The 22,391-nt window shown below is 34.8% G+C and overlaps 1 protein-coding gene across 1 annotated transcript in view; it reads left to right on the forward strand.

Annotated features, from left to right (window-relative positions):
• Positions 1–22,391, forward strand: part of VPS50 (VPS50 subunit of EARP/GARPII complex) — a 75,677-nt gene that overhangs the window by 18,064 nt on the left and 35,222 nt on the right. Inside the window, exons 9-16 of the mRNA XM_082754555.1 lie at positions 2,378–2,460; positions 7,272–7,314; positions 10,124–10,222; positions 12,950–13,090; positions 13,949–14,084; positions 18,862–18,959; positions 20,024–20,118; positions 20,793–20,891. Of these exons, the coding sequence (XP_082610681.1) occupies positions 2,378–2,460; positions 7,272–7,314; positions 10,124–10,222; positions 12,950–13,090; positions 13,949–14,084; positions 18,862–18,959; positions 20,024–20,118; positions 20,793–20,891 (794 nt within the window). The remainder of the gene's footprint in view (positions 1–2,377; positions 2,461–7,271; positions 7,315–10,123; positions 10,223–12,949; positions 13,091–13,948; positions 14,085–18,861; positions 18,960–20,023; positions 20,119–20,792; positions 20,892–22,391) is intronic.

Raw genomic sequence — 22,391 nt, forward strand, 5'->3', positions numbered from 1 at the left:
TAGTTTCAGAACTTAGGCTTGAGTTAGTTGAGTGAGAGTTCTGTCTTCACTCTCCTCTCTATACCTCTGCCTATACTCCTTTTCTGGCTTTAGCTTCGTATTTGGAATTAAAAAAGAAAGCAAGGTTTAGCTGATCCTTGATATACCTAGTTTGAATAAAGTACTTCTACTGGTATATTATATTACACATTTATATGGCCTTCCTACTTAGAATTTTATTTTGAAGTGGGGGAGCTTCTCTATTTAGTGGCTTGGCTTTTTAATAGTCAATTGTAGAAAATGTTGTAGCACACAGGCTATGAAGCTGAAAATTCTGCTGTTAAGGTGTGTATATATACTGCCGAAAATGTAGCAGATACTGTGCAGGGCAAAAATAAGAACTTGTCTTCAGATGTTTAAATTGTGTGAAAGTCGGATTGAAGAGTTTATCAACAGCTATATTTTGATGATATTGTGTGACTATTTTGACTTGGTAGCTTGCCAATTATTTTTAGCTGAGGTTGGATAGAATGTCATTATGGTAATCCCTAGTTACTAAATGTGGAGATTGAATTTTAGTAATTTTAACCCTTAAGATTCTTTAATTCCATACACTTTAATACTCCTTGTCTTATAAAGAATAACTCCTTTGTTATTCTTTATCAAGCAAGAACCTATTAATTCACCTGAGGCTCCACCAATGTTATTTTCTGCTCACTAAGCTTAGGTTTTTATTAGCTTTGTATTTCTGTGCTGTGTTGTATTGCACAGGAAATCAGATCTTCACTGCTGGTAGTTGTCTTGAGACAGAGGTGTGGGTGTTGCATCTGCACACAGACCCTAATGTCAGATTTGTCAGGGATCTTTAAACTGTTACGAGCTAAAACTGCCCTTTCTGACTAACTGGAGTTTTAGAACTGTGTCAAGTGTCTTCTCCCAAATACCGTATCCCAGATATTAGCAATTTTATCATCTTTACTGAGAGGAAGTTAGTAGGTTGGAATATACGAATTACATACATGCATATGCATACACACATACATACACAAGTATATAAAATAAACATCATAGCCATACGGAGATGAACATTTAGGTAGGGTTCCCAACTAAAACAGAGGTGACAGAAACAGAAGGGGGTGAGCCACATCTGGAATACATCAGTAATACGTGTTACTGAAGCAGGCTTTGCAATTTGTGATGAGAAGAGCATGGAACTTGCTGCTTTACAGCCCTGGTAGACTTAATGGAGCATGCATCAGGTTTCCAATGGAGAAAGATGCAAAGAGCTGTAATTGCAGCAATCATTTTAAGCCAGTGTATTGTTTTATTATCATCTAGTGCATAAAGTATTTTTTTTTTTAATAGCTAAACTTGATCTACATTAGAATGCCGCTGTTAAAAACAGTTTTATTTGAGAAACTTCTTTACGGTAATGGCTAAATATAAATTGCCCATGTGTTTTTGCTCTTCAGTCAATGAATTTGAAAATTCATTAGCAGCTTTGCATTTGAGCCCTCTGAAGCACATAATATAATGAATGTAATTAGGAAAAAAAGGAAAGCTCTTGGCTACTGAAGGGGATTTTCCTTTCTTCAAGAAAAAGGAGCTCATCTAATGGCCTCATATCTAATAGGATACAAAAATAATAATTATAGCCAAGACACTGTTGATGAGATCTTGGCTCTTGTATGCTCTTGTGTGTGGTTTTGGTTTGCTTTTGTCCTGGTGTCTTCATATACTTTCTGACTGATTTTTTTTCTGTCTATTGGAAATTCTTCTTGTAAATTATATATGTTTGTGTTTTTTTGTTTTTTTTTTTCCCTCCCCGAAGTATTTTTTTTTTTTGTCCTGGGGCCTTCTCTGAACCATTTGTCTTAAATTCATTACTAATTAGTTATCAAATGTGTCAAAATAAATAGAATGTGTTTATTCGTGCTTAATATCAGTGTGTCTCTGTTGTCTCTTTGTTGGTTTTGTAAATTATGGCTGCAGCTCACTAGTGCCTGAACTTACCTCTTCCCCTGCTCACAAATAGATCATATTGCATTAACAAAGGTTTGAAAATTAAGTGGGAAAATGTTATTTGTTTTGTAATAAGAGCCTTCTGCTCTGTTTTGTATGAATCTGTGAGTAAACAAACAAGTCATTTGCATAAGATAATGTAACATATGCAGTGTTTTTGGATCTTGCTAACATGTTGCCAGTTTATAACTCTAAATTGCTTGCAAATTAATTTCTGCAATAGACCCTCAATAGTTTGCTCCAACTTGATACTGTACAGATGTAAGAGGTGAAGTATTTTGTTCTTTGTCTTTATACATAAGCATGTAAACAAAAATGGGTGTTGTGGTGTTTGCTTCAAAAGTCAAATTAGTTTTCTCTTCTATTTTATCCCAAGGAAGAGGACTATCCAGGAGCTATTCAGCTGTGCTTGGAATGCCAGAAAGCTGCCAGCACTTTCAAACACTACAGTTGTATAAGGTGAGGTGACATTGTGCTGATCTCAGCTTCCGGATAGTATTTGTAAATGGTACAAAACAGTGATGGCTAATTCTGATTATCTAGAGCAGTTTTGATTTAAATTTAAATTTCTGCTTAGAAAAGTAAAGTTGAGGCATTTATAAAACCATAAACATCCTCTCAGCAGTGTTGTGACCCCATCCCGCTACTACTGAGTCTTCACAATCTTAAACTATATAATCTCTACCTGGTCTGTGCCATTGTTTTGTAACTATGGTAGAAAGTTGGCAGGCAAAGTTTCAGATAAGACTGAGTTAGGACTGTGCTACAACCTACAGTTTAGAGATATTTGGGCTAATTTTAAATAAGGAAGTTTGTATTCTGGAATTGTTTCCCTTCAATGAGATGGTTTTGGAAGGTAACTTACCTTGATTCTGGGTGATGAAATTAGCAAGCACAGATCTTCGTGCTGTCATGGAGAAATTGCTTTCACAACCTGAACTAATTCATATATCTGCAGTTTCTAGCTTAAAAGGACTTGATGTTTTCAATTGCTTTTTATGCAATAAAAGAATTGGGTGAATGTCAAGTTCAAAGTCATAACAGATAGGACAATAAAGGAGAAAAATAAGGTGATTTTTGACATTTCATCCATGAAGAAGATTATTAGATTATCTGGGTTTTCTTTCTGTGTTATTTTTAGAGTTTTAAATTTATGGGTAAAATTCTGACGTTATTTGAGCTCCTACCAGAACGCTGCTTGACTTAGCAGGACCAAAATCTCTGAATATACAGACTTTGCCTCCCTCTGTCCTATAAATGCATGGTTTGTTGGAACTTCAGAGTAATTACCCATAAGGCTTGATTTCAGTTTAGGTCTCCTTTTGAGGTATGGTTGTTTAAGGATCTGAAGATGCAACTAAAAAGTGTATGAAGTTAGCAATTCTGCCTGGAAATAAGCCTCTCTCTATTTTGAAGTATCATATTGAAAAGTTCGTTTTTGTTTTCTTTTTAGTTCCATAAAACTTGTACATGGATATAAATACAGCCAAAATTAGCCTACATTACTTGATACAACTCCCCTTTTTTACCTCCCTCCAACTCCCCCCCCAAAAAAACCAAAAAACCAAAAAATCAAAAAACAAAAAAAAAACCCCACACCAATCTTTTGAAATCTTGAATCCCTTCTGTATATAGTGGTGAATAAAAAATATTCTTTATTTATTTGAATGAGAAATGGCTTCATGGTTTCCCTCAGTCACAATTAGGTTGTCAATATGCAGGATGACTCCTGAACAACTTTTGCTCTTCATGACTCTACATTCTATAGAGAGATGGATTCTGCAGTGTGTTTCACACCTGGGTGTCATCTGTAGTGTCTTTTTGTTGTTCAGGAAGCTCTCCTTAGTATATTGTTCTTTTCGAAGCTCTATGGCTTGTCTAATCTATTATGTGTATCTCCTGCATTTTTCTTTTTTTGGAGAAGAAAATTTATTCAACTTGAAAAGGCAGCTTGATTTCTTAGGCTCTTCAGAGTACTCATCTGCAAAAACATGTACTTTTGAGATTCAGGTTATTTACCTAGTTTCTTTAAGTTAAATTTTGTTTTATGTACGTTATATAAAAAGTTTAATGCTGAATCACTTCAATCTTTCATTGCAGCTTTTAATTTCCACTGCATTATGTTCACTATAGCAAAATTTTGAACTTAAACTAACAGTTCATATTTTTGCCATTTGGAATATTTAACTGCAAAATTCATGTTATTTTAAATCTGTTACCATACTGACAAGATATGTGACAAATAATTGTGAGGATTTACTTTGTTGTTGCACTCAAAAAGATATACTTGCATCCGGGAAGACAGTTTCTTGAAAGAAAGAATGATGATAGAAAATCAGGACTGCTTCTTTATTCTGAGATTGTTTTTTTTGTGAGTTTATTTTTGTTTGGATTGTGAGAGTAGGACATTTTTTTACAGTAAATCTCAGCCTCAGAGCATATATTTTCATCGTTGTGCACTGATTTACTTCTTGAAATCCCAAAGAATATGTATCGTGTGGAATAACATCTAGCTAGCAGGGATTATGCTAGATCTTTTGCATTTTTGTTTGGGACCACAATAGAAACAGTTAATCAAAAAGTCAGACAAGCGCTGACATTTAAAACGTACTTTACCTACAGATCTTTATGAGAGTTATCACCTCTGTACCTTACCATGACATTTTCACAGTATCACTTTCATTTGTCCACGTGAAAAGAATCAGTGCATTCCTTCAGATTTTTCTTGCTAGGAGTTAGGTGTAGCTCTTATTAATCAGCAGGGGATTTAAACCTTTATATGAAGTGTGTGTGTGTGTGTATATATATATATATTTTTTTTAATTTGCTATGTACGTAGTCTGAAGAGACAAGCACTGCAGCTTTCCTGACCTCTTTGGTTTTAAGAGAGCTCATCCTCCTTTAACACAGTAGGCTGGACTATTTTTTTATCTTTGCTCACCATTATCTTCCTCCAAGGGAAGCAGATCAGTGCTTGTGTTGCATTCCATGCTTGCATTATGTGATTCATTTTTGTTCATAAATAGAAATCAAAGTCATCTGCCTTCTGCTTGTTGATTAGTTATGATGGGAGTAGACTCCCTTCAAAAACCCTTAGAAAACTGTAGTGTCAGATAATAGGACCACTCTGTCTATTGCATCTGGGTCTAAATGTTCTTTCTATTATATCACAGGAGATGTACCTTCTAAAAATATGCTAATTTAGATTTCTGTGGATAAGGATGTGAAAAATACTTTTAATATGTTTTTTAATTCAAGGCATTCATTTAATTCATGAAGTCTCAATTATGGTAGATGGGCTTTCGTAATAATCTTGTAGCCATTATGTCTAAGCATTATCTTAGTAATTGGGTACTAGAAAACAGACAATTTTAGCTGGATGCTGCATTTCTACATTTTCAGTTCAATACTTGATCAAAGTTAGATTTCATAGGAAATCTTGTGATTGCATCTCCTTCTCCAAGATTGGTTGGTGTAAGTGTGGGATATATTCTTGCAAACACTTGCATACGTCTTTGATGCCTACTCATTGAACAAATAAACTGTGACTTTGTGTATTTAAAAGTCTTGCTTGAGCCCTTGCTTCATTGGGAAGCCAGCGATGTCACAGAATTTGCTCTAAACAGTACAGGTAGGAAACGTTGGTGTCTTGCCTTGGCTGTGTTGCATGTAGAGCAAAGTCTTTTGAAGTCCTCTCCCAAGAGATAGAGAACATACACCTTCTAGAATGGCTCAGATCTTGGGGGATTTGCTGGGATTTGTGACAAGAGGGCTCAAGTCCCTGGTCTGCCTCCTATGGTAGCAGGTGGTTACAAACTGAGGCAAGCTCTTCATGTGTGTGAGCGTGTCAGTTGCCTGGATGAGGTAAAAAATTCATGTGTATTTTAAAGTAGGTTAGAAAAGGTAAATGCTACCAAGCAGCAGTGTGTTCATGACATTTATTTGAGAAGAATCCCTCTCATGTTTATGCAGTACCTGTTACTATCAGGGGATTTGTGAGTTTTTAATAGGGCTTATATCAGTACAATTGCTTAATTTATTCAGTCGTGCAAAGGCTGCCTGTGCATTAAATCAGTTTTGCTGATGTCAACAGCTTCTGTGTTTTAGACCAGTTAACTTCAACATACAAACCAAAAAGATTTTTGTATCCTGGGGGTCTGTGCTGTACCTAGCTCTAAAGATGGACAGGAGGGTTTCTGTGCATAGAGCAAGATTCTCTTGTTCTAATCTGTTCTTGCTAGATAAAAGGAGTACGAGGAAATGTTCCTAAACTCCAGCAGGAGATGAAATAACATGAAGTTGTTAAGGTTTTTCTGTCTGGAGGCTTGTTACGTATGGATAAACAACAAAGAATTACTGGCTACTTGATTTTAGTGTTCAATGCCAGCTCTTTCTCTTAATTTTTATTTTCTATTTAAACCTTTCTTAGGAAGATGCTGTATCCAGCTTATCTAACAGAACTAAAAAAGGAGGGTTGATAAGCGTATCATTTAAGTGGAGAGAACTAGATGAGGAAGCTAGAATCTGTTTTGATAGGTAATGTAGGCTCCTTAAGAAAAGATTCAGAGTAAAGAAGTAAGTAATCTTAAATTAGGTAAGGTGATTATCCCATCAGAACTCAGTGCTTTCTATGCTGAAGAGAATATCCTGCCTATGTCTTTGTTTTCTTGACCCTCCCAAACAAAACCAAAAACATATTAGCCACTTCTTTTGTATTTTTTTTTTTGGTTGGTAGTCCAAAATTCTGAAAGCTGATTGTTAGAGAGCAGCAGTTGTGACTTTCTTTGTCCAAAATATAGTAGCTTTTTTTTGGTTAATCGTTCTATACCAAGTACAGTGCAGACAAGTGAACTGATGGTCTTAAAAAGATTTTCTGAGTTATGTAAGCTTAAGTTCTGACTTTTCTTTAAAATTTAAATGTTTTTCCCACAGTGTTTATATAAGGATTTCCTGAACAAAGGGTAAAAGGTTCTATACCACAGTTTGCAAAGACTTGACTGCCCTGACCTTTTTGTTTCTGTATTGCTGTAGGCCAGAGTACTGAAACAAAATGTTTAGAGCACAAGTTTGTGTGGGGTTGGGAATACCTCTGAATATGTGGGTAAATCCCAGCAGGATGAGGTCTTGTCTGGGCTCTCTTAACACTGTTGCATTATAAAGCTGGAATAATATGCTTCTATAACAGATATTTTAATTTGAAGTGTTTAGAAGACAACATTGTCAATATGATCAGTAGTTTGATTTTTAAACTTTATTTCTTTCATTTATAGTGAGTTAAATTCAAAACTGCAAGATACTTTGGAGCAAATAGAGGTAAGAATGATTATGTTTGTTCAGTGTATATTAGTTGTTAACCTCTAGATACTAGAGCTTTCTAAAATGCACTGCTATTAGCAATTACTGAATGTGTATGTTTCTTTCAAGTATAGTCTTTGGAATACTGTAGCCTGTGCTATTCATGTAGCCTCTTGTGCTGAAATCTACTTAAATGCTTTAAAATATGGTATCAAGTCTATCATACCAGCTTGCTAATTGTGCCAACTCAAGTGGTAAAGCAATCAATAAAATAGATAAGTCATATTAGAAGTACTGGAGCAAAGGTATGCTCCCTGTGTGATGAATATACACAGTGGTTTTCAGTCCATCAGTTGCTGTGAATTCTTTAACTTGTCCTAAAGAGTTGTGAAAAATAACCAAGAGCAGCATGCCAGTAGGTTTGGATAATATACACAAGAGATGACAGTTTCACTGGAAATTTTAGAGGTCAGCAAACTGGAAACTGCTGGGTATGGCCAATGCTAAGACATAGCAAGTAAGACTTGAATAGCCAGGAAAGATACAACTAACATCACTTTAAGTTGGTAGATAGTATCACAAAAGCAAATAAATATGAAATGGTAGGTTTCTTGCTGGAAATTGATGGCAAAAAAAAAGGGGGGTTGTGAATGATAGGAACAAAAAGAATTCTTTTTATTCCATTAGTAAGTGATTTTGAGCAAGCTTTTGTCAGAAGTCTAACAGTGTAGGTATATATAATGTATATGTAGTGCTTGTAATCTCTATGTATGTAATGCATATCAGGAGATGCATATCATGCATATCAATGCATATCAAATGCAGCAGTTCTCTACACCTCTCTCTGACCATTTGCACTTTGGAAAGTCAGATAAGAACATGTATTATTGTACCTTGTTATTTAATTCCCTGTACAATTAGAACTTTGTTACCTTTTCTTCATTTGTGCATTTTGTAAATTTACTTTTTTTTGCAAAGGTTTTCTTTGATGTTTTACTCTTTCCCTGCTATATGCATCTCTGTAGAGTATGTCTGGTTCTGAAGAGCTAACGAGATAACTGTTTTCATCTCACTCTCACTTAGTCCAGTCATTAAACTAATCTTTATTTAAGATCACTCAGTTTTCATTCCTGTTATGTTCAGAGGATACCATTTATTCCTTGTGAGCAAACACTGAAATTGCCTTAAAAGGGGACATGCATCTTTACTTCCTCCCAGTAATAGCTTTGTAGAGCAAATCCAGCAAAGTCTGGAAAGATGTGACATGTTGGTTGGTGTAAGCGATACATAGCTAGATAAAGAATTGTATTTGAGTTTCCTATGTATTTATTTATTTATTTTATTTAAATCATGTTCCACCAATTACTACTTCAATAACGACTTTTCTCGATAGTCAAATGCCTCTGTTCATCTCCATTCTTTTTTTTTTTTTCTTTTTTCTTCCTTAATAGTATGAAAGTAAAGACAATGTTACAAAAAATACAAGGTGGCTATACTGGAAAATCTAACTGAAAAATTAATGTACTGTGTGTTTGTGTTCTGTTCATGGTCAATTTGATATTCCCGTTTCTCTGTCTGTAAAGCTGTTTTGCATGAAATACGAAAAGTAGTTTTTTTTTTTTCCTAATATTAGTATGTGGTTGAAATTTCATATTGAGGACTTCCACTGAGGAATATCTGACTGTTTAGATTGCTTGTACTTTTACCATCTTGAGGAAGAAAATGCAGAGTTTTTGATTTTACTCTATCCTCCTTTTTTGTGCCTAAGGAAAATACTGATTTCTTCTTCTTCTTTTCTTTTTTTTTTAAAAAAAAAACAAACAAACAAACAAACAACAAAAACACCATTAAAACAAAAGCAACACAAATCTTTGGGATCAAAATTTATAAAAATCTATCTATAAATAATCTATAAATATTTTGTGGCTAATGAAATATTTCACAAAAACTTTCCAGTGGAATGAGTAAAAGTATACAGGGACTAAACAACCCTTTTATTTTGATTTGCAAGAGTAAGGTTGCATTGCTCTTAATTAATAAGAATTGAAGTGGCTAGTAAGGAGAGAAACTATGTTAGCTGCATAAATTATTGATTTGTGTCCTGATTTTTTGAATTGTTGATTGAAAATAATTAGAGACTGTGTATTTCAGAATATACTAGAGTCTAAGTGAAAATTGTGTTAAGTTTCACAGTCAAAATCTTGGAAAGCTTATTAGTTAGTTATTAAGTATATGATCCTGTTAAATCTTTTCATTCAGTGCACATAAAAAGTGGGCTTCATTTATTGTCAAGCTGTTTCTTCTCTAATTCTGGTCATTGTGCCAGTACAGTGCTTCATAAGTGACTTACTTTTGAATGAACTTTTAGGTCAGAAAATGGGAATTTCATTTAATAGATGGCAGTTATAGGCTTAAGAAGTCTGAATTGCTTGAGCTGAAACACCTATGGAGCCCTTTCATTTTTTCACCACATCTGGGTTTCTCTTATGAGTGGGAGTAGACCAAATTAGAAATCCAAGCTCTCTGATATTGGGGTGCTAGGCCTTCACAAAGTAAACATCACTTTGAATTCGACTTTAGTGGTGTAAAGTACTTCTTGCTGTACTTGTTTTTGGAGATGGTGAAGCCAGCTGTCTGACAGAAATTTTGGACTGAAGTGCTGCATGTGGCAAGATATACCACCTGAAATAGTCCAGTGTTGTCTGCATTACAAGCATAATTATCAGCATTCTTTAAATACATTTATTTTTCTTTTCTGGTATTGTTAAAACAAACCAAGTATATTGCTTATATTAAATGTTTAACACATTTTTGTGCCTTTATACAGGAGCAATTGGATGTAGCGCTCTCCAAGATATGCAAGAACTTCGATATAAGTCATTACACAAAGGTTCAGCAAGCTTACAGGCTGCTTGGAAAAACACAGGTTAGTATTTGTGTTCTGAGTATGTCGTGTAGAACAGTGGAGTAACAATGTGAAGCTTTGTGTACTGGGGAGGAAATTGATTATCCTAATGCTGATGAATCTTACTTACAAAGGCTCTGTTATTTTGATACTAATTGCTAAATGTAAGCCATGTAATGCCATAACGCGTAGGTTTTGGGACATGATATAACTAACAATTCCATATTTCACCCCCTTATGTAATGTTTTATGCATTATAAATTATACCTTGAAATGTGAGTGCTGTTTTTTTTTTTTGGTAGCTATGTCCATGTTAGTGAGCTGTGTACAACCAGCACTTTATATATATCCATTCTCATTTTATAGTACTCGAATGTGACAGGAATGAAGATGTGAGGAGATTTTTTTTTGGCAGCAAAAAGTGACACAAGGCATGACAAAAGGAGAGGAGATAATCCTGCAGGCAGTTCTCATCAGTGATCTGTTTTCATAACATAGGGATGCTGAACATGACAGTGCTAGTGTAGCAATAATATTCTGGTTTAGAAAAGAGATTCCTCCAGAAGGCTTTAGCTGCTAGCAGTCATGTCAGAGTGCCTGTCTCCTGCTGAATACAGGATGAGAACTCCATTCTATAATAATTTTTTTGTTTTTAAATGTTGATTCCCAGTATTCAGGAGCAATGCTGACATTAGGATGCCTTTTTTTGGTTTTGTTCTTAAATTTTTGTTTGTTCTTTATTTCTTTCTTTCTAATTAGAACCTTTATAGCAAAGTTCAGTTCTTTTTCCTCGGCTTGACTGTTAAAACAGTATAGCTTTGCAATAGAACAGAAATTGATTTCTTTTCTGATGCATTGACATTGTGTAGAATTGATGGAGTACCTAATGATTGCAACTTAACATTAGGGAAGAATATTAGTTGTTAGACTTTTCCTTTGTTGTTTCTTTGTATTCAATTTCTTTATTTATAGAATGAGAAAATTTAAAGGCAGGCATAGTATGTTTACTGCTGCAAAATCTAGTGCACAATAGGTTGAGAAACGCAGATTTTTGTTGGAAAGGAATGAAGTTTCTGAACATTATTATTTTGCTGCACAATTTTGCTTTATTTGCTTTCATGGTAGAGTAACTTGTTTTCTACTTTATTTTATTATTGTTGAAGTATGTGTTTTGAAATTATCATGAAAACAATTTAGTTGCATCATTGAAATCCCTCCCATTTTGGACCCTCTTCATTAAACAAAATGTCACGAAGCTTCAGTGTCTTCAGTACTTTTCATGTTTTCAATTGCCTTTTATTTTTTTTGACTAATTCAAGTTAGGACTAGCTGCAAAAGATTGGTTATTTGCGACTGGATAGAGGGAGTGTTGCTTATTCATTTCTTACAGTGCTAATGAAGTTCTCAGCTCTGGTCAGTACCTAAGAATGTCAGACAGCAAGTAGCAAAACAGTGTTTTCAAATCCACAGGATCTGATAATTTTCCTCCTGGTACATGAAATAAGTTTTCATCGGTTATACCATATATACTGATTCTTACTGTTTCAAGACAAGGTAATAAAATTCAGTGTCCGAGGTGGACTAATGTTATACAGTTACTTAACAAATGATAAATGAGATAATTCATGGAACAGACTTTAAAGTCCCTTCCAGCCCAAGCCATTCTATGATTCTTTTTTTATGGAAAAAATATTTGTTGTTGTTTTTTCTTCTTAAATAAACTTCACATTTTGCTTTTATTGCAAAAAAAAAATAAAAATTAGGGATTAGTAAGGAGAAATTTATTGGTATGATGTGCAGGCTTTCTGCAACACTTGTTGCTTGTTCCTTACATTATTTTGTGCAAGGAAGAACTCAGTGCACCAAGAGGATGTATTCAAGACTCTAACTGTCATTTTAGTTTTATTAATTGCAAAGGCATTATTTTTCTTGTTAGTTGGAAGTGTTTCCAGTAGGGAAAAATAGTACTGATCTCAACCCATTGCTTTTAGGCGTGTATGTCAATGACTGGGAAGGTGAATGAATGAATAAATTATAGAATTAAATGTATTATATAAAATTAGTGTTTAGTAGTGATAACATCAGAAAACTGGTGAGGAGCGGCTGAGGGAGCTGGGCTTGTTCAGCCTGGAGAAGAGGAGGCTCAGGGGTGACCTTATCGCTCTCTATAGGTACCTCAAGGGAGGCTGTAGCGAGGTGGGGGTTGGTCTGTTCTCCCACGTGCCTGGTGACAGGACGAGGGGGAATGGGCTTAAGTTGAGCCAGGGGAGTTTTAGGTTAGATGTTAGGAAGAACTTCTTCACTGAAAGGGTTGTGAGGCACTGGAACAGGCTGCCCAGGGAAGTGGTGGAGTCACCATCCCTGGAAGTCTTCAAAAGACGTTTAGATGTAGAGCTTAGGGATATGGTTTAGTGGAGGGCTGTTAGCGTTAGGTTGGAGGTTGGACTCGATGACCTTGAGGTCTCTTCCAACCTAGAAAATTCTGTGATTCTGTGATTCTGTTATACAGGGAGGATGGAAGGGGAAACTTCTTCCTGGTAATACATGAACTCTTGTACATTACAATGTAGTATATAATATATAGTATATTTTGAGGTAAGTCCTATATTAGATGTTTTTAAAACAGATATTGGAGCTCATGCTTACAATATCTAGTGTTCAGTACTGGAAAAGGCTGAAGTTTGAAATCTCTGCCATATGACAAATTGAATTTTACTGTTTGATTTTTTGCTTTTCCTTTTCTTTCAGACAGCAATGGACCAATTACATATGCACTTCACTCAAGCCATTCACAACACTGTGTTTCAAGTAGTTCTTGGATATGTGGAGCTGTGTGCAGGAAACACAGACACCAAGTTTCAGAAGTTACAGTACAAAGACCTCTGTACGGTATGTGATTCTTGCATAAATGTATACTTTTTAATCTGAATTTTTCCTCTGTTGTAGGTGTCCTTTAAGTAAGGAAGTACTCAGATATTAAAGTAACCCTGCAGCTACAGTAGTTTCTTAATACATCTCATAGGCTAATTGAGAAATTGGTTATTTTCAACTTAATACTGATTTTGATGAAATTATATCTTAGCACTTCATTGTTAGCATACACATCATCTAAAATTTAAAGACATAAATCATAGGATACAAATAGGAGTCCAACACTTCAAAACTTCTTTGTCTTCTTTGCATCAAGTGAAGCAAAGGTGACTTATCATTCCCACTCAGATGAGCAATTTTATACTCTTCTCTTTACTCTTCTCAAATTAATCACTTTACCTGACATCTTGTCTTAGAAGTTTCTGCTGCATACTTACCACTTTGATCATCATTTGATCATCAGCCAGGATGGCTTCTATATATTACTGAAGTCCGAATATATTATTGAACAGTGGTGCCTGCATGTCTCAGGGGTGGTTGCACCTATCTTTCCTAGTCAGATGTGCTGATTGTACAGCTTCACTTCTGTATCTACTTTGCCATTCTGTAAATAAAAGAGGTATGGTAAATCCCTTTGGATTGGTCAATTCCAAAAAAAAAAAAAAAAAAAAAAAAAAAAAGACAGTAAGAAATAAACTTTGCATTTTTAGACAGTGCTTGATCGGCTGACTAACATCAGGCTGCTCTCGGGTACTTTGATACGCATGCAGCAACAGAGCTATTTGAATGTGGAGGGTTTTCTATGTTTTATTTTGCCTCTGCAAAAGATGAACATGATTGGTAACAGTTTCACAATATTATTTTGTTTTTCTATAGCATATTACATCAGACAGCTACATTCCATGCCTTGCTGATCTCTGTAAAGCCCTCTGGGAAGTCATGCTCAGCTATTACCGAACAATGCAGTGGCATGAGAATCATGATCAAGATGAGACAGCAACTGTATCTTCTGGTAAATTATTTTCAAAAAAAACCTTCTGTTATTTGGAAATAGCTTTTCTTGTGCTCAAGTCACTAATTCGTACTTAGGTACCTTTGTAATCTTGGCTTGCTGCCTTCAGCATTATTACTTATGGTGTGCAATAAGGACTTTAATACCATTTTTTTTTTTGTAGCTTTCAGTAATTTTTTATTATTTTTTTTTTGGTGTGTTAATGAATACATGTATTTGCCATTATTACAGTCATAAACAGTTTTATTTTAAACAGTATTTGTTGCTTAATAAGAAGTCAGCTGTGGCAGATGAGTAAAAAATCTGAGGAGATGAGCAGTGTACCCTTTAACATGGGAGCAATGTGAAATTTCTGATTTTTTCATCAATATTGAAATTTTTATTGCTTATTAAACATAGTGGATTGGGATACTGGACTGTGTATTAGGAAACACAACATAAACAGTAGGGAATAAATCTGTCACAAGTAACTGTCATGATTTTCAGGAAATCCAGTTTTTTGAGTGTTGCATCTACATGTTGAGATATGGTAACAATTTTCTTGACACACTTACAGGAAAAGGCAAGTGTTTTGTAGTATTATTCTGTTTTGTGCTACTGTTGCTCCAGTTTATGTTCTTAGGGCAGAAACATAGAACTTCTATCTGTCCTCTCTGTCCTCTGGGTACATTTTGCTGGACATACTTTATATTAATATAAAATGTCTAAGGACAGACTTTAATGTATTTCTCCACCAATCCAAGATGCATTGGATTTGGCAGAGGGCATAGTGTGAAATTTACAATATTGAGATTTATGCAAAACTCCAATATATTTGAATCAGGATTATTCATTTCTTACAGATCTGCACATAGAAAAATACTTCTGTCAAAGAGCAAGGAGTGTAGAATTGCTGCTGCAATTATTCTTCCTTGCCTGATTTGCTTAAAACTTGTATCTTTTACATTAGACTGTCAGGAAAAAAGGGAAAAAAATGGAAATAGAAGTTAAGAAGAGGTGTTGGAAGGCTGTGCTTCCAAGAATTCATTTGAAATTCAGCATTTCTTTAAAGAAATACAGATTGTAAGTCTTAAAAAGAATGAAATTTACACTAATTGATATTGTCTTCCTACTTTAAATTTAGAGATAAAATATTGCAGGTATTTTATTCAGAGTCCTTGTTTTACATGGAATCTGATATGAATTTATTGAAACTGTTATTTCTGATGAAAGTTTTCTAAGTATTTCAGAGTTAAGATTCAGAATTGCAATGCAGAAGAGATGCAGAAATATTTAGTCTGTTTCTCATTCTTAATAATGCATCTTTCTGAAGCTATTTTAAATGCATACATTTCTTGTTTTGATTTTGTTGTAGTCTTTGAAGTGTAAAATAAGGCAGGTATCATAAAGAGTTTATTACATGGAAAAACTATTGCAGTAGACTACTTGCGCAGCTCCGTGTGTAATTTTAAAAATAGTTCCCCATAGTGTAGTTGCTTTTGATACTCCTGAAGAAAGGAAATTGTTTGCACCGGCAAACAATTTGAAGGAAACATTAAGCATAATAAAGTGGTATATTTGATCGTATGAGTCATTTTAAATGTATTGCTTCTAAAACATGTGGTGGAGTGTTTTCGTATGGTTACTACAAATTCACCAAATTTTCTGTCGCTTAGTTTTTAAGTTGCTGGAGACTTTGTGGCTTAGTTGTAATGTGCTGTCCAACTAGAATTTATTTAAGCTTCTGAATTACTTTTTCAAAAACCTCAGCAATGATTAAACACACAACAGGGAGTTTGACAAGTACAATTTAATTTCAGAGGACATATAAATATCTACCAGTGTCTGCTTTCTTTCTAAAAGCTGTTGCTCATCGTTTAGTGATTATTAAACCTGTACATGGTCTCATTCGATATTTATTAATTTAATAATTATGATACACTCTCAAGTCAAAGAGTAAAGTTCCTATAGAAGGTGATGGCATGTCAGAAGGAACCATGGACACAGAAGAATCATAGAATGGCTCAGGTCAGAAGGGACCTTAAAGATCACCCAGTTCCACCTCCCCTGCCATAGGCAGGCAGACCACCCACTAGATCAGGTTGCTCAGGGCCTCATCTAACCTGGTCTTTAACTTGCTCCAGGAATGGAGCATCCGCAGCTTCTCTGGGCAACCTCTTCCACTGCCTCATCACCCTCACAGTAAATAATTTCTTCCTTGTGTCCAAAATACCCTGAAAGTGAGTTTAGAATTTGCATTTCCTTAACTTACAGTGTGACCTGTTCCATAGGGGATTTTTTTTTTTTGAAGTTTAATGGAATAAATGGATGATTATCTCTACATATAAATTAAATCATAAACAAAATTATTTAAAGCATGAGATGTATTTTAGTACATCTCGTAATACAGGAAATGCTAACGCACACAATATAAATATATAGTTCTATGAATCCTGAATAACAACACTTTCCAACACTATATTAAAGGAGTTAGGTAAGGCAGAATTAATTGTTGATATGTAGGATTTGTTTAATCATAACTGAAGATAGTTAATAACTGTAAGTATAAACTTTATAGCATGAAATTACTTCTATGTCATATTTAGTAAATTGCTACTTATGCTTGTTTTTCTTTTTTTATCCTGTTCATGTAGTAAACAGCACATTGACACAATTTCTTGGTTTTCACTCCTGCTTGCTGGAAAAATTTTCATTGCACTGTTGGTCATGGTTAAAGTACATGCTGTGTTCATAGTACAGTATCAGAGAGAAAAATAGATTGAAAGGACATCAGCAGATCATTTTGTCTTCATTCAAAGTGGAGTAAACTTCAAAGTTGCATTGCTTTTTTCCACACTGTTGGGCTGGGTCTTCACATTTCATGAAATTTATTGTTCTGGAGGTGTAATTCATGTGCATTCCTGAGGCAATAATTTGACAGAAGTGTTGTAAGAGAGCAAGAAAATGATTACTATAGCATTTAAAACTCCTGATTTCACAGGTATAAACCTGGAGGTGAAAATTGGTAGCAAATTTAATAGCTACAAAAGATCAACAGAAATGCAAGAAGAAACTGATGTAGGATGTATATTTAATTTCAACAGTTTTAAATTTCAAAGCATTCCATTTATAATACTGCATAAATTCAGTGCAAGTCCCACTTGGTATTTAAAGAATAAATCTAGATGACAGTGATTTGATTGTCTTTTTTTTTTTCTTTTTTTCTTCTGCCTAGCAAAAATTAAACAAGAACCTTTTGTTATAACTGAAGCCTATCTTTACTAATTTTAAAGAGATGCTGAGAAACCTGAAAAATTACTATATTCAAATCAGACATCTAGAAGAATAACTCCTGCAAGCCTCAGATTCTTCTTTTTACTTGAAATTATGAATATTAAATTATTCTGCCACCTGTTCCAAATTCCTCAAAGCAAAAAGTGGAAATGCTTGCAGACCTTTGTCATATCCTTGGTTTTCAAGGAAGCTAGCCTAAATTCAAGTATTAGCACGTGTGAAATTAACTGCAGCACAGTTCATTAAAAGACTGGAAACAGGACCTCTTAGCATAACTGGCCGTAACACAGGTGCACCAGGAGAGGAGTTTGCCAGAGGTAATATTGCATGAATTGTTGCTGAACAGTAGTATCTATGACTTTCTCTCTATCCATTCCCTTGTAAATGGCAGTTCAGTGAAGACAAGGACTACGGTCTTTGTCTTGAGAACAGGTCAAAGATTTGGGTTGTTTTAGGCTTGGCTTCACTCTGCAGAAGTTGAAGAAACTTATATAGCATGCTGTGACTAAGACAGCTCTTTCTGTTTCCTCATAAGAATTGGAAAGGATAAATCTGCTTAGTGTTTCTCTAGTTGGGTTATTCTTTCTGTTTATATATTTGATCTTCCATGATAAATCAGTCTTGGAAAATACATTTGTCAGAATTATTGCCTTCAGGAGAGCAGCACAGTTTTTTTTGTTTTTTTTGTTTTTTTGTTAATAATGGGGAGAATTTGTATGTATAGTCTCACAAAGACAAGAGCATTCCTGTGGTCAGTCACGGACTGTGAAGCAAATTATGTGACACTGCCATCACAGAATGCAAGCGTAACCACAACTGAATGGTCAAAAATTACATGTCAAATATTTCTTTCTCCTTTTTAAAATATCAGTAAAAACATAACCTCTGTATTATAATGATTTTCTGGATGGTGATCCAGTGCTGTAGAAATGAAGTTTTTAGAATTAAAGAATGAAAGAAATCTCATTAGATGATTATCAGATTAATTCATACATAAGCACAGATTAGTATGAGAGTTTTTTTTTTTTTGTGTGTTTTTTTTTTTTTTTTTTTAAAAAAAAAAAGCACACTATACTGTTTGCATAGTTCATGGAAAAAGTTTAATTAGTTTCCCTCAGAATTGCAGCCAGAATTTACTGAGGGAAAAAGTTACAGGTCATGCTCCTGAAACACATAATTTTATGGTTCTCATCTACAAAGCTAGAATATCTAAGAACTTTATCTTTTGCATTTGAAGTATCAGTTACTCTCTCATCTTATTTTGATTTTTTGAATGGGTATCTTCCTTACATAATGGTAATCAGGAGCTCTTCAGTCTGTACTAGCACGTAGTATTTGTAAGTGCTCTATTTATTTCTTTTTGAAAGTTTAGAGCAATGGAGCTCTCCTGGAGTTTGCATGGTGGGTGATATAATAATGGCTAAGGCAGAAGTTTCATCATGGGTCAAAAACTAGGATATGTTTTGAGGCTTTTGGAAATATCTGTAACACCTTGCACCTTCAGTTTCAGATGGCAGCAATGTGATTGGAACTGAGGAGAACAGTTTTGACCGCAGCTATGTAAAAAAGAAATTGGAACATGGGCTTTCACGAATATGGCAGGTACGTTTTTCAGTGGTATAAACATTTAAAAAATTAGTTATATTTATGCTGATTTTTTTTTTTTCCCTCTCTGAGGATTGCTGTAAGTGACCTGCTTTGAGCTGCGTGTATCAAAACCATGGAAATGAAATTTCCATGACTCAGTAACTACTTTGGTCACTTTGCTTAGAAACTCAGCCAAGATACCAAAGCACAGTAACACAACTCTCAGCCTGATCCCACTTATCCCAGCCTGTCTGCTGCTCCATAGCACAATCTCCTGCTTTTATTCTATTGGAACAGTCATACTGCTTTACGTTTCCCTGCCTCTTGAAATGAGTTTAAATTGGGCCTAGCTGATGATGACAAGGAGTGCTGCAAACCATTTAATAAACGTGGGCAGAGTGGAATACACCCTCAGTTCTGTGGGCATAGGTTACAAGGAGCTTATGGACCCCTTCTCCAACATGTTCTGTAGTGTCTCTGAACTACTTACAGTTTGGAATAGCGTGTGGGAGGTATGGAAATGGAAGAATGAAAAAAAAATGGGATAAACAGAAAATTGAAACTGGAAGTACTGAAATTCAGAGCTGAATAATGATTTTTCTGTATCCTTTCTGGTGTAAGTAGAGATCTGGTGCTATAGAGATCCTGAAATCTTGTAAATCTGCCTGGTTTCATAATATTCCTAGATTGATTGCTGAATCAGTTTATGTAGCAAGACCCCAAAACATATGATGAAAAAGCTGTAAACTTCTTACATACTAGAATTGTAATCCAACACTCTCTTTTTGCAAGGACTATAAAATGTCTTGGATTGACTTTGTGTTATAAACTATTAAATAAACTGATTATGTTATTATTTAAGAAAGTCAACATCAAGTCATTAATGTTACAGATAATGGAGTTGTACACTGGACCTCAGAAAGAAGCTATAAGTGGAAACAAACTGAGAAGTGCTAATGAACCTGGCACCTGAGCATTCATCTTAATGTCTTTAGTGTATTTAGCATACAAAACCTCATATTTTGCATATAAATTTTCTTAGGGTTCATTAAATAATTCTGAAATGTTTGTTTTTGTAGGATGTTCAACTGAAAGTGAAAACGTATCTTCTGGGAACGGATCTGTCAAACTTCAAATACGATGACTTCATATTTGTACTTGATGTAATCAGCAGGTATACTGATGTGGTTATAGGGCCAGTTACTACATCCAGACCAACTTGAACTCTGATAAGACAGCATGGTAAACTAAGGCTGATACACCAGCCTAATTCGTATAGAGAGAAGAGTACTTCCTCTTCATGTGGGAGCCTGAGTGCTAGTCTCTCTCTTTTTCTGCCTGCACCAAGGATATATTTGGGATGAAGCATGAATTGCTTCGCTGCTCAAGTAATGCTTAAGTGCAATATGACTTCAGTGTTGGCCAGCTTTAAGATTCCAGGATTGTAGATCTGACAATTCTGATTTTTCTTAAAGCTTTTAAAGGGCTTCTCAATCAAGAGCAGCAAAATATACAGTCTAGCAGTACTGCACTATTACTGGATCCTTCTGTTCTGGTCATAAAAGGATGGGTTCAGGCTGTGAGCTGTCCAGCTTACCTTGTGTAATGGGATCACAAGCAGACATTTTCTTTTGCTTATGGCTCTTTCTCACTGTGTATATGAGATAATCGTGATAGGATTTGGAGGGAAATGAGACATGGAGTTTTGTGGAATTAGTGAAGCAACTTAAGTGATCTGTTTTTATAGAATTGAGTGTACTCTTGTGGTAATGAGTGAGTCTCATAATTCAGATTGGAACAGCAGTATGAATAAATAAAATATTTCTAAACTTTCTTTTATTATTGCAGGCTGATGCAAGTTGGAGAAGAATTTTGTGGCAGTAAGTCTGAAGTTTTGCAAGAATCTATCAGAAAACAAAGTGTTAACTATTTCAAAACATACCACAGGTGAGAGTACAATATGTACAATAGATGAGAATAATGACATTTATTTTGTTGTATTTAGTTGTTGAAGTTTTCAATAGGAATTCCACTGAATAATGTTCCTGCATGGAGGTTGACAGATTTCATTCATAGTGGAATATATTTTGTCATGAGAATAGGGCTCTGAACCCTGGAAAAGGGAAGAAGGTAGAGAAGCTTTTGTTTCTGCTATCTCAATAAGGATGAAAAACACTTTATGTAACATTTCAGTAGTCTTACAGGTCATCTCTTAAACTTTTTCCTGGGGTTCTGAGGGTGAATTCCTCTCACATCCATACTTGCTGGCAATTTATTTATTTTTTTTAGATACTTTGATAGATCAGTTCCTGTGTGACTAGTTAAATAAATAATGTTTTGACCATCACATTTTTGATTGTTTAATGGACCTATCTAATAAATTAGGGAATCATACTAATTTACTGAATTATCTTTTAACACAATAAAGATTAAAGACATTGATAGAATATGTAAAAAACATATTTTTTTTGAAATCACTAGTGTTTCTTATTAAGGTAGTGGTTTTTTTTGGTCATTCATGTGAAAATAAAAGAAATAGTTGTTAATGAGATGCACATTAACTTTTTGATACTTTTACCTGTTGTGTGCTGTGTGGGTATTATGGAGATTAATTGGCTTATGTTTTCATCCTCAAACTTGGGGGAGAAACACAGCAGAAAACAAAACAGAAAAAACCACACCACAGTTCCAGCTATATACCCCAGATTGATTTATATAAAACCTTTGTGTCTCACCTTTTCAGATCAAGCTAATGTGGTTTTTACTCCCCTTGTGTACTTAATTGAGAACAAAAGCTAGTGCTTTTAGGAATTCATTAATACATAAAAGTTAGATAGAACTGAAATGCTCTGAGTCCAGGAGTAATCAATTGATGGTGTCATTTGCGGCCTCCTATGTGTTGTGGTGTTTTAGAGAACCAGCGGCATAAAGAAATCATTAAAAGGAACTGGTTGCATCATTCAAAAAGTATAGAAGAGCATGTAATGCTGGAGCATGCATGAAACCTTTTGTTGGATAAAGGTTGGTTATTTGGAAAAAATGAATGGGCTTTTGGCAGAGAACATCAGGAAGGGGATTTTAGAATGCAGTTCACTTTTCTTTCTGATAAGTTTGTAAAAAAAGGTGTGTCCAATCATCAAAGATTTTCAGAAAAAGCATGAGAGACCTTTCACTTGCGTGCTGGTGAAAATCAGCAGCATCTGTTAAAATACTTTTTCAGTGGCTTAATTTCAGTTTTGCAATGGTATGAAATCTTGTGTTATGTAGCTTTCAAACGTTTGCTTTTCTGCGAATCTTTCTCCTTAGTCTTCCTCTGAAAGAATTTTAATCTGAAACTGATTTTTCAGAATATATCTATCTGTTGTTTCTTTTGTCTTCACTGTGAGAACTGCAAGCTAGTGCCTCTAAAATTGGAGTATGAAGTCTATTTGCATTTAACTGGTGAAT

This window comes from Aythya marila, assembly GCF_965140915.1.
Source record: "Aythya marila genome assembly, chromosome: 2".
Classification (NCBI taxonomy): Eukaryota; Metazoa; Chordata; class Aves; order Anseriformes; family Anatidae; genus Aythya; species Aythya marila.